The sequence below is a fragment of the Ochotona princeps genome, chromosome 12 (genome assembly GCF_030435755.1).
Source record: "Ochotona princeps isolate mOchPri1 chromosome 12, mOchPri1.hap1, whole genome shotgun sequence".
Classification (NCBI taxonomy): domain Eukaryota; kingdom Metazoa; phylum Chordata; class Mammalia; order Lagomorpha; family Ochotonidae; genus Ochotona; species Ochotona princeps.
The window spans coordinates 48,749,623-48,763,516 of NC_080843.1; the positions used below are offsets into that span (position 1 = coordinate 48,749,623).

General features: G+C 35.1%; 1 protein-coding gene across 4 annotated transcripts in view; it reads left to right on the top strand.

The window, feature by feature from the left end:
- FNDC3A (fibronectin type III domain containing 3A) overlaps window positions 1-13,894 on the top strand; it is a 162,626-nt gene that overhangs the window by 35,177 nt on the left and 113,555 nt on the right. The window contains exon 1 of one of the 4 annotated variants that reach the window (XM_058670774.1): window positions 4,325-4,690. The exons of the other annotated variants lie outside the window; for them this stretch is intronic. Within the exon in view, the coding sequence (XP_058526757.1) occupies window positions 4,664-4,690 (27 nt within the window). The 5' untranslated portion in view covers window positions 4,325-4,663. Of the gene's footprint in view, window positions 1-4,324; window positions 4,691-13,894 lie in introns of those variants that run through there. 4 annotated transcript variants of the gene reach the window in all.

Below are 13,894 nucleotides of genomic sequence, written 5' to 3' on the forward strand. Positions count from 1 at the left end.
CATCTTAAGGCATGTATACAACACTAGGCATGCCGAATTATGCATTGCATCATTGTATAATAATGAAAGACCTGGAAACAATGTAAATGTTCAAAAGTAGAAAAATGGATAGATTTTTAAAGGACTCATAATAAACACTGTATATCACTATTCTGTTTTACAAATATATAGTGAATTAATTTCAAATGTATAGTATTGAGTGAAGTAGTAAATTAGAAAGGATGTGGGGGCCAGTGCTGTGGCATAGTGGGTAAAGCCCCTACCTGCAATGCTTATATCCCATATGGGTGCCAGTTCATATCCCAGCTGCTGCTCCACTTCCAAACTAGCTCCCTGCTAGTTGTCTGGGAAAAGCAGTGAAAGATGACCCCTGTCACCATCTAGCAGACTGGGAAAAGCATGCTGGGAGGCAAGAAGTTATGGTTCAGGTACTTTGGCCACTGCTGCCCATTTGGGAGGTCAACTTGGAATTCTGGGCCCCTGGCTTCAGCCTGGCAAAGCCTTGGCTGTTGTGAAGTATTTGAATTAGTAGATGCAAGAGAGATCTTCACTATACCTTTCAACTAGAGGAAAATACACATGTGATATGAGAATTACAGATTCTAAGTTTTAGATTAAGATAATTAATGGTTGATAAACTGAAAGTAGATTGAAATTATTAAAATAATCCTTAATAAAAATTATCCTGAGTAACTATATAGTTAAATGGAACAGTATCATTTGTGGAATCCACCAGAAGAATTTAGTGACATTGGTCCTCTCTATAAAGTGTATAGCTAGAGGATGGCCACTGTGCAAGTAGAAATGTGAGAGAAAGTTGATCATTTCCCTAAGAAAATGAGTGCGATAAAGCTACAGAATTTTGAAACTGGAGTTTAGGTGGAAAAATTGTCCCAAAATAGCTGCAGCAACTAGAGCCTGACAGCTCTGAAGCCAGGAGTCTCATCCAGGTCTCCCAAATGGGTGGAAGGGTCTAAGCACTCGAGGCATCCTCCACTGCTTTCCCAAGTGTGTTAGCAAGGAGCTGGGGCAGATGTAAAGTAGCCAGGACTTGAACTAGTTCCAATATGGAATGCTGGCCACATTGAATGGCTTTTCAACACTGTGTCCTTATCCAGGGTTGTTCATAAGACAGGAACTTATGAAGAAATAGAGAACATCAGTACATGCAATGATGAATATAAAAGACAATATAGATATGTTTTAACTTCATCTGATTTAAAAGAAATTATATTGTGTTAGTGGCTGAGACAAAAATACAGTTTTGTAATAGCAAAGGAAAAACAACTGTATGGAGGAATAATGTTTTTACATGATATTTTTATTAATCTGAACTATATCATTGTAAGTGGGTAATTGTAATCCTCAGGTTATCTACTAATGAAAATTCAAATGTATTAGAAGAAACAATAGAATGAAAATAGAACTTTAGAAAATATTAACAAAATAATAAAGAAATTGAGGTGCAAAAAAATTGTAGTAAAGAAAACTACAGCAAAATGGCAAATGTAAGTCCTACCTTATCAGTAATTGTATTAAATGTAAATGGCTTAAAGACATTGGCTAGCAGAGTGGATAGAATCCCTGATCTTGAGGTCAGTATTGCTGCATAATGGGTTAGGTTGCTGCCGGCGACACTAGTATCCTCTGTGGGCACGAGTTCAAGTAGTGGATTTTGTACTTCTTATCCAGCTCCTTGCTAATATGCCTGGGAAAGCATTAGAGAACAAGTCAAGTGTTTGGGCCCCTGTACCAACATAGGAGACCCAGAAGAAGCTCCTGGCTTCAGTCTTGCTCAGCTCAGGCTGTTGTGTCTATTTGGGGAGTGAACTAGTGGATGGAATCTCCTCCCTCTCTACCTTTCCATTCTCTGTCACCCTCCCCATTTTGTGAGAACTCTGTCTTTTTTTTTTTTTTTTTAAATCCTAACCAGGCAGTCTTGTCTTTTCTTTTAAATTTTTATTGGAAAGGCAAATTTACAGAGAGAAGGAGGAACATAGAGAAAGATCTATCCACTGTTTCATTCCCAAAAGACTGCAAAGGCCAGAGCTGAGCTGATCCAGAAAAACTTATTCAAGGTCATATGCAGGAAGCTGGATGGGGAGTGGAACAGCTGGGGTATGATCTGGCATCTATATGGGATGTTGGTGCTTTTAGGTATAGGATTAGCCAATCGAGTCGTGGTACCAGCCCCTAAAATAGATCTTTCAAAAAGAAAGATGGAAATCTGTGATCTTACTATGTTCTGTCTGTAAGAACACTGTCCTCTGGAGTGTGTATGTCCTCCCATGAACCATATGAGACCTGTGAGGTCATTTGGTCTGGCCCTGCCAAGGCAATCATACACAGGACTTAAAATTGAGTAAAATGTAGGCAAATGTTTAAGTTGATTAATTGTGTATGACCTGCAAGTGATGTTACAAATATTCAAATGACCCTTGCCAGAAAAAAGGTTACCCATCCCAGTATCATGACATAAACAAGTTGAAAATTAAAAGATGAGCCATGCAAACTATAACCAGTAAATATAGGTAAAGGCTTTTAGTAAAAAAAAAAATGTTGCTGGAGACAAAGAACATATAAGATTGAATCCATACCTATTAATTCAGCCTTAAAATACTGAGGTGATAATTAAAACACTGAGGTGATAATTGACAAAATGAAAGGCAGAAATAGATGAACAATATTTATTGGAGAATTTAATATTCCAATATCAATTTTGAAAAGAACTTGAAAGTTAATAAGGAAATAGAATAAACAACACTGTAGATCTAGCATAACTCTTTTTAATATTCCACATGAAAAACAACTATGGAACTTTAGCAAATGTTAACACAAAATAATAAAGAAATTGAGGTGCAAAAAATTGTAGTAAAGGAAACTAAAGCAAAATGGCAAATGTAAGTGCTACTTTATCAACAATTACATTAAATGTAAATGGCTTAAACACAATGGTACAGTCTTTTCAAATGCACTTGGGCCATTGGCCATAGTAAGTCATATGGTAGCCCTAGAACAAACTATGAAATTTTAAATGACAGAGGTAATACAAAATATGTTTTCCAAACAATGGAATAGGATAAAAATCAATAACCCAAGGGAATTTGTTGAAATAGCATATAATTTAAATGAAATAGTGTAATCCTAAATAACCAGTAGGTAAAAAAAAAAAAAAAAGAAATGACAATGGAAATTTGAAGCTACTTTGGGATAAATTCAAAAACACAAGAAATTAAAATTCATCATAGATAGAAAAAATAATGTTTTGGGTAAAAACTATAACTGTAAGAGCTTTCATTCAATAATCTTGCTTTCTACCTTAATTTAATAGATGAGCAAACTATTCAAAGTCGCAGAATAGAAAAAATATATAGTAAAGATTAGAGTGGAAATGTATGAAATAATAGGATAAGCCAAAAATTGGTTCTTTGTAAAGAAGAACAAAACTGCCAACCCTTTGGTATATTGATCAGGGAAAAAAGTAAGCAAATTACTAAAATCAAGGATAAAATAGGAGATGTTACCCTGTTACAGAAACAAAAAGAATTATTGCAGATATTTGGAACAGTTGTATGACAATAAATACTCCAGGTTAATTGGACAACACATATCTAAAAAGTGAACAATCAAATTTGAATGAAGAGAAAATATATAATCTGAATGTAACTGTAAAATTTGTATAGCATTCTCGTAATTTCCAGAAGTGGAAATAAACTAAATGTTCATCCACAGACAAAGAAATAAATAAAATGTGGCATCTCCATATAGTAGACTATTATCTGACTGTAAACTGGAAAGAAGTACTTCAGCATATGTTACAACCTGGATGAGTTAAAAAACACAGTCAAGAAAGTCTTGAAAATGTTTTTTGGAGGTAATAAAAAAATGGTTTTTGGGTGGGTTGTACAATTTTGTATGTGTTCTAGAAATCACTGAATTGTACTTTTACTGTGTAAATTTTGTGATATGTAAATCATACCTCAATTAAAATTTTTAGAAAACTATTTACATTTTAAACATTTCGATGATTTAAGTATATTAACCCAGAAATAAATTTTTATAAAACTGTTACCAACTTTTTGATAAATGAGGTGAATGTATAGAATTAGTTTCAGAATTAAATCACTAAATAGATATATGGTATTAAATAATTTACTGTATTCTTCCTAAATATGTACATAAATATTATACACAAAGTATAAATAAGCTAAATACTCCCAGATTAGAAAACAAAAATAAATAAAAGTATAGGTTTAAAATGAGATAATTTTTTGAATTTTAGATTTTTTGCTGATAATGGATGATTCACAATTAGATGTTCTTTGTTGACTTGGTTGTTATGGTAACTGGATACATTCATGTACAGGAGAAGGGCTACCAGACATTGGCTAATTTGATAGGAAGTGAGGTGGTGGTAGGTGTTGTTGAGTACGCTGATCCTTGGTTGTACCTTTACCTCTCATCTGCATGTGTAGTTTCACTGGAGAGCTATAAAATGATTTTTAAAATGCTTCCAGAGTGGAATTTCTAGAAGTTGATTTGTTAGACCTAGGGTATTTTGAGGTTGCAACTTGCCAATGAAGATTACCTCAGTACTTAATGAATTGGAGCAGGTTAGACTATCTGGAGCAGAAACTTCAATCTTAAGAGTGGCAGCAGTTGAATGAGAATAAGCAGGATGCAAGCAAGGGTAAGTAATTGCTACTGTGCTACAGATGAACTTACTAGGTAAGCTTGTTTGTGATTTAGCACTTCAAATTTTGTGACTTATGCCTAAATCCTAGGTGTGAGATAGTAGTACTTTGTTAAAGCTATAGGCTTAAGTAGAATTTTTAAAGCCACAAATGTGCCAGTTTTATGGCAAGCTAATTTCTGATGTGGAATAATTTCACTAAATCTGGAGTTATTTGTATTTGAAACATACTTTATAAAAACACCTTAGCAACTTTGTACTTAATTTGAGCACTAATAATTAAATATGTGAAATACAGTTAGTGGACACTGGTAATTTAAAATGGAAAGTACTTATAAATGAGATTGTTTTAGCCCATAGCTTGTATTTGTTGCTAAGTGAATTATATTTCTACGTTTTACCACTAAGTTAAAATGTGTGAAGCTTTTGTAACTTCTGTTTTTCTATTTAAAGTCTTTATACTTTGAGTATAGAATTTCAGAGTTTATGAATATATTATAATTATAAATGTATAGCTTTTCAAGAGCTATATGAATAAGGACAGTTTTGACAGACTAATGTTAAGTCAACTGGAAAAATATAACTTTTCTGGGAACTAATTAACAATTATATTTAAAGAGAATTCACACTAATTACATTTGAGTTTAATATGATAGAAATGACTATTTCATACATATGGACATACTGTCATTGGATAATTTATTATAAAGTTCAAAATAATCTAATAGTATTTGTCATTCATGTGACTTTGTTGTCATAAAACTTTTGAAACATAAAATTGTTCCAGTAGCTTCTGATTTCTAGATTATAAACAGTGTGTTTAGTGAGATCAATGAATTGATTTTGCTATTTTGATGTAATTTATGTAATAAAGTTTATTCTTATGTAAAGGCTGCATTTAAGATGAACTTAGTAGCATAAGGCAGAAATTTTATTGAAATGATAAATTACTTTCTTTTCATATGTAGGCAACTTTTACTGAGATTGTTCCATGTTAAAGAAGTATATGTTACTGTGAAGTATAAGCTGTACAATGGATTGGTGTTATAAACTCAGTTGTGAAGTGAACAAAAATGATAAATATGAAAATGCTTTGTTAACAATAAGATAAATACAATCTTAAGCTATGATATTTTAATCATCCTCTTGAACGATCTTCACTTTAAATTTCAGTCTGGTAAAATGCACAAAATCTGTTCTCTATATTAATAAAAAAAATTTAAAGAAGCAAACTAAAATTACTTTCTAAATTTAAAAATTTAAAGTTTGTTAACTTCAGAACAAATTACTTAAGATAATTTGCTTTTTGCTTTCTTTAGAGAGTGTAAAATATTGGCAGTTTTATATTCTTTACTGTATCCTTCAAGACTTAAAAATAGTTGTACTTTCTACAGTGGTAGTAGTAGCATGGTTTTTCTGATTGTCATCTAGCAGTTTAGGAATAATTACATTAGAAAGACTGATCATTTCCCTGGACCTCAGAGCTGGGGAGAAAGTGCCCTCCAGCTTTTAGAGAGGCACCTGAACATAGGTGCAGTATCCGAGAATTTTCCAGGGTAATTCTGAAATTCTCATATGATAAACTTTTCTGGGCTTTAGGAGCAGATGTAAGGTTACTTTTCTAATTTAGCATTTTTTTAGGAGCTTTGATAGCAATTAGGTAAAATTGTTTCTAAGGGAGTTTATTTTTTAAACATAAAATTGCGATACATGTCTTCTATGTAAATTTCATAAAGGGAGCTTCTTGAGTTCATTAGCAGGAATTAATATGATTCTCTTTTCTTAATATTTTCTTTCTTTAAATTTTTTTATTATTTTTAATTCATTAATTACATTGTATTATGTGACACAGTTTCATAGGTACTTGGATTCTCCCCACCCCTTCCCAAGCCCTCCCACCATGGTGGATTCCTCCACCTTGTTGCATAACCACAGCTCATGTTCAGTTGAGATTTCCCCATTGCAAGCATATACCAAACATAGAGTCCAGCATCTTATTGTCCAGTCAAGTTCAACAGCTTCTTAGGTATCCCCTCTCTGGTCTGAAGACAGAGCCAGCAGAGTATCATCCCGATCAATTAAAAGCTCCAACATACCATCAGCAAAAATTTACATCATTATGGAATTAATTGACATAGTAATGAGTAACCAATATGTTAAAAGTAAATGCGAGTTTTTAACCACCTTCTGTGACCACCTCATTGACATTGCAATTTTAGTTTATACACAACGTATAACAAACCTAACATAACATGTTATACATAACATCGTGTCATCTTAAATTAAGGCAAACATCATGTGGTGTTTAACCTTTTGTGATTGGCTCATTTCCCTTAGCATTATGGTTTCCAGTTTGGCCCATTTGGCCACAAAGAACTGCGCTTTGTTTTTTTTAATAGCTGAGTAGTATTCCATGGAGTAGATGAACCATAGCTTTCTTATCCAGTCCTCTGCTGATGGGCATTTTGGCTGCTTCCATGTTTTTGCAATTACTGATTGTGCTGCTATGAACATAGGAGTGCATGTTGGTTTCTCATAAAACAAGTGTTCTGGATATATTCCTAGGAGTGCTACTGCTGGATCATACGGTGTCTATTTTGAGTTGTTTGAATGTTCTCCATACTGATTTCCATAGAGGCTGTACCAGCCTGCAGCCCCACCAGCAGTGGAGTAGGGTTCCCTTTTCCCCACAACCTCGCCAACAAGTGTTGTTGGTGCTTTTATTCATGTGGGCCAGTCTTACTGGCGTTAGGTGGTACCTCATTGATGTTTTAATTTGGATTTCCCTTATTGCCAGGGAACTTGAGCATTTTTTCATATGTTTATTTGCCATTTGGGTTTGTTCCTTTGTGAAGTGTCTGCCCATTTCCCATGCCCATTTCTTGAGTGGCTTGTTTATTTTGGTGTTTTGGCTGTTTTGTAGTTCTTTGTATATTCTGGAGATTAGCCCTCTATCACCTACGTAGTGCGCAAAGATCTTCTCCCATTCTGTGGGCTGCTTTTTTACTTTATTGATTGTTTCTCTAGCTGTACAGAAGCTTCTTAGTTTGATGAGGTCCCATTTGTTTATTCTGGTCTTGATTTCTATTGCTTTTGGAGTCCTTTTTAGGAAGTAGGGACCTACCTCTAAGTGTTGCAGAGTATTTCCAACATTTTCTTCCATAAGTTTGAAGGTTTCTGGATGTAGGTTTAGATCTTTTATCCATTTAGATTTGATTTTGGTGTATGGTGAGAGATGTGGGTCTATCTTTTTGTTTCTACAGGCTATCAACCAGTTGTCCCAACAGCATTTATTGAACAGACCTTCCCATTTGCCTGGATTATCATTTTTCCTTTTGTCAAAGATTATTTGGCTGTATCTGTGTGGGTTCCTGTCTGCTGTTTCTGTTCTGCTCCATTGATCTTCCTCTCTATCTTTGTGCCAGTACCAGGCAGTTTTGATAACCACTGCCCTATAGTATGTCCAGAGGTCTGAAACTGTGATTCCCTCTGCTAACTTCCTGTTCTTCAGGATGGTTCTGGCTATCCGTGGTTTTTTGTGTTTCTAGATGAAACTTTGGATCATTGTTTCCAGTTCCATGAAGAATGTTTTTGGCAATTTGATTGGAATTGCATTGAATGTCTATATTGCCAAAGGCAATATAGACATTTTAATGATATTGATTTTACCTATCCAGGAGCATGGGATGTTACTCCATCTTTAAGTGGTTTGTAGTTTTCCTCAAATAGATCTCCTACATTTTTGGTTAGGTTAATTCCCAGATACTTCATACTTTTCTCTGTTATTTTGAATGGTATTTTGCTGGTTAGATCTTTTTCCACCTTGGGGCTGTTTGCATACACTATGGCTGTTGATTTTTGTTCATTAATTTTGTACCCTGCCACTCTACCAAACTCTCGTATAAGTTCTAGGAGTCTCTGTGTTGAGCCTCTTGGCTCTTCTATATAAAGAATCATGTCATCTGCGTATAGTGAAAGCTTGACTTCTTCATTTCCCATTTGGATTCCTTTGATTTCTTCTTCTTGTCTTATGGCCTCAGTGAATACCTCTAGAACTGTTGAATAGCAGTGGAGAAAGCAGACATCCCTGTCTTGTTCCAGATCTCAGTGGGAAGGGTTCCAGTTTTTCTCCATTCAGTATGATGCTGGCATTGGGTTTTTCATATATTGCTTTGATTATGTTGTGGATTTTTCCTTCTATGCCTACCTTGGTTAGGGTCTTTAGCAGGAAGTTGTGCTGGATTTTGTTGAAAGCTTTTTCTGCGTCTATTGATACTATCATGTGATTCTTGTTTTTCAGTTTGTGGATGTGGTGTATCACATTGATGGATTTCCTTATGTTGAACCACCCCTGCATTCCAGGGATGAATCCTACTTGATCTGGATGAATGATCTGTCGGATGATTTTTTGAATTCTATTGGCTAGGATTTTCTTGAGTATCTTAGCATCAATGTTCATCAGAGAGATAGGTCTGTAGTTTTCCTTCTGTGTTAGTTCTCTGTCTGGTTTTGGGATTAAGGTAATGTTGGCTTCATAGAATGAGTTTGGAAGGGTTGCTTCCTTTTCTGTTGTTTTGAAGAGTTTGTCTGTCATCTATACTCCACCCCTATTGGCACACGTAGGACAACTCCTAACCAACTAGCTGCAACGGAGCCAGGTGGCAGAAATATAAACCCAGGCGCAAACGAAGCAACCCAACAACAACCCCACCATCACCTGCTGTCCCCAATAGAGTAAGAAATATAACGCTTATGCCAGCACCCCACACAGCAGCAGCTAGATCACACCTCCTACAGATTACAGCACTGAGGGCAACGGCTGTGGACAAACAAGTCAGACGCTAAAATCCCAAAACAACAAGAAGCAAAAACACAATGAGGAGAAGTATCAGAAAAAGCAATGACCCAGAAGAAAGATCAAGCACTCCCTCCCAATACAACCAAAAACTAATCTCAATATCTGAGATGCAAGATGAAGACATAGAGGAAATACCAGAGAAGGACTTTAAGAAACTAGTGATGAAATTCATCAGAGACAGTAAGAAGCGCTGGGAAGAGTCCAAGGAATTCGAAAACTATGTCACTGAAGAAATAAATCAAGTCAAAAAGGGAATCCTCGATATAGAGCACAAAATTGAAAGCCTAACCAACAGAATGAACACAGCAGAGGACAGAATATCAGAATTGGAAGACAATCAGAATGAAAGGCAGCAGCTCATCAAACAGTTGGAGACAAATCTAGAGAAAGCCAATACGTCCATACAGGAAATGAAAGACAACCTCAAAAAATCAAATATTAGAATAATAGCCCTTCCCGAAGGAGTGGAAAAGGAGACAGGCTTGCAACGGGTGCTCAATGAGATAATACAGGAGAACTTCCAGAACACTGGAAATACAAATCCAGCACAAATCCAGGAAGGACAAAGAACCCCCAGCAGATTCGATCCAAACAGATCCTCACCCAGACATGTGGTCCTCAAGCTACCTTCAAGTGAATACAAGGAAACTATTCTAAGACAAGTAAGAAAAAAGGATAAGATTACTTTCAGAGGAAGGCAAATCAGAATCACAGCCGACCTATCAGAAGAAACGCTCCAAGCAAGGAGAGAATGGGGTAAAACCTATCAAATCCTGAAACAAAACAACTGCCAACCAAGAATAATGTACCCAGCAAAGCTCTCCTTTGTATTTGAGAATGAAATCAAATACTTCAACAGTAAAGAGAAACTCGAAGAATACATTAACACGAAACCAGTTCTGGAAAATCTCCTCAGAAGGTGCTAAACCCAGAAAGAAAAAATGAAAACCAAAATCAAAGATGGCAAATGGGAAGACCTCCCCACTAAAATCCATACAAGGAAAGTCAACCAATCAGAAACTCTAATAGTCGCAAATACACACTTGCACACTTACACACACTCATGGAAGCCCCAAATCACACCCTCTCAATATTGTCTCTAAACACAAATGGCCTAAACTCACCAATCAAAAGGCATAGATTAACGGAATGGATCATCAAACAGCACCCAACTATATGTTGCCTACAAGAGACACATCTAACCAGAAAATCCTCTAAGAAATTTAAAGTGAAGGGATGGAAAAAGACATTTCATGCCAATGGATGAGAAAAAAAAGTCTGGCGTAGCTGTCCTAATCTCAGATGACCTAGACTTCAAGCTGACAGACATCAAAAAGGACAGAGAAGGACATTATATATTGGTGAAGGGATTGATCCACCAGGAAGTAATTACAATCGTGAACATATATGCACCTAATTCCAATGCACCTAGCTACGTGAAGCAATTACTTACGGACTTAAGGGGAGACATAGATATACACACAATAATAGTGGACGATCTTAACACTCCGCTAACAACTATAGACAGATCAACAAAAACAAAAACTCAACAAAGAAACAACAGAGCTAATACAAACTTTAGAACAACTAGACTTGGTAGACATTTATAGAACTTTTTATCCTAAGACCACAGATTATACATTTTTTTCAGCAGTGCATGGCACCTTCTCCAAGATCGACCACATGATAGAACACAGAGCAAATCTAAATAATTTCAAAAAAGATAGGAATCATACCATGTACCCTCTCAGACCACCATGGAATGAAACTGGAAATCAGCAATTCAAAATGCCCAAGGAAATACAGAAACTCTTGGAGGTTGAACAATATGCTATTAAACGAACAATGGGTCAGGGAAGAAATTAAAGATGAGATCAAAAAATTTATGGAAACCAATGAAAACTCTGACACAGCATTCCAAAACTTGTGGGACACGGCCAAAGCAGTGCTATGGGGTAAATTCATCGCAATTGGAGCTCATGTCAAGGCCCAAGAGAGGCGCCAAATACAGGAACTAACCACACACCTCCAGGAATTGGAAAGCAGCAGCAGATGAGCCCCACACACAACAGGAAACAAGAAATCATCAAAACAAAGGAGGAAATCAACCAGATAGAAATAAAAAAAAACATACACAAAATCAATGAATCAAAAAGCTGGTTTTTTGAAAAGATAAACAAAATAGACACCCCGCTGGCCCGACTGACAAAGAAAAAACAAGAGAAAGCAAGAATTAACAGCATCAAAGATGAAAAAGGCAGGATAACAACAGACATTACAACCATTAAGAACATAATTAGAAATTACTACAAAGCACTGTACTCCCAACAAATCAGAAGACCACCAAGAAATGGAAAAGTTCTTAGACGCACACCACCTGCCAAAACTTAGCCCAGAGGCAACAAACGAACTGAACAAACCCATAACTGAAGCAGAGATTGAATCAGTGATTAAAGATCTCCCAACAAAGAAAAGCCCAGGCCCAGACGGCTTCACTTACAGAATTCTACAAAACATTCCCAACAGAACTAACCCCAATCCTCTACAAACTCTTCAAATTAAGTAAAATTGAAGTGGAGAATGGAGGGAATTATGAGAATGCTTAAAAATTTCATGGAAAAATGAAATAAAAAGATTAGTTTATTTTGCTACAGAAAGTTTTGAAATCTACACATTCACAGAGGTTGACTATTATGAAGAAATAATGCACAGTTTTAATTTGTTGTTGTTACTGATAAGCTGTTTTGAAGTTACCTTATATGTGTTATTGTCAGAGTTTAAGAGTATTTTAAAAGAGTTTTAGCAGTAACCAGTAGCAGTTTAGATGGGAAAGTATAAATTCTTATACCTAGGGTGTTAATTTTTAGAATATTCACTCATTAGTTTCCCTTAAAAAATACACATAAGTTTTATTAAATATTTATACCTTGATCATTGAATGAAGTTAACTTATATAGACAGAATGCTGATAGCTCATTTGTGCAATTTTTGTTCATTAGTTCAGGGTACAAGGTGGTACCCAAATCTATTTTTTAATTATTTTTTGTGTTCATTTGAATTTACTTCAGTTTAATTGCCTGGTTGATATAAATTGAATTTTAAGTTACATGCTTTGGAGAAGTTAGATTTATGGAAACAGTTTATTGAATGCATAGCACAAAGTAACCTTTTGAGTTACTTATTAAAAATTTGTTTTGGATCAAATGGTACCCCAGGTCCCACTCAGCTCTGACTTCTTCAAAAGTGTTTCAACTCTGTTGAGATGTAGGTATTCCTAAATCGGGCTTGTTGATCCCTGGTGTCTGTGCCCTCCTGTCCTTCCTCCCTGCAGAGATAACTTTTTCTGTTTTATCTTGCTTTTATAGAAATTTATTTTTCTTCAGTGTTTCTATTGAAATTTATTTTATCAAAATTTATTAGAGAATAAAAAGCAGCTTTTCATGTATGAACTGTGATTCCTTAAGGTGGTTGGGATTTGGGAGAGTAGCAGTGCATTTTAGATAAGTGTGAATTTAGGGGCATATTTATTTGCTTCTGCTATTTGATCACAGATATTGTAAAATTTTGTTTTTAAAGAAATCCAGTGAGATGCTACATAATCCCATATACAATATTATATATGTAAAATGTGCTCCATAATATACTCTTGTGCCAGTAGAGACATCAATGATATGAATGAAAGATAATAACTAATTTACCAAAATTTCTCACTTCCAACAGATACTTTGTTTCAAGATTTTGGTGGTCATTGAGTTAGATAATACTATTACAGTGCTGTGGTAATTCATTTATGATTATTCTGGAGAGAGTTTTTGCGTATTTTATCTTAGGTAAAGTAGTTTGTCATTTGTAAATCTTTGCCTTCCTCACTTGTATCTGCTGCATACATCATACTTGTATTTTAATGAGATTATGGAACATTCTGCTACATTTGTGTCTACTGAATGTAAATGGCATAGGTATCCAGGTAACTTTTGGTGGTGCCCAAAACTGAACCACACATATATATCTATATGTGTTAATTTCTAATAATGTTTTCTAATTTAATCTTTTAAAAATAATCACAGTTGATAATTATTATGGCTCATCTTGTTCTGTAACCTCTTTCTTTGCCATATCATGAACACAGTTGTCTGTTCTGTTTCCTAGTCTATCTCCATTATCTAGAACAGAGCCTCACATGTAATACGACTTCAGGAAATATTTGTTGAATAAATGGATGATTCCTTGAACAACAGTTCATTAAGAACCTATTAAGAGTTGGATCTTGGCGCATAGAATCTTATATAAAATGTATTAAGTATTTGTTTTCTTAGTGAACTTTGTTTCCAAAACTAGCAAGT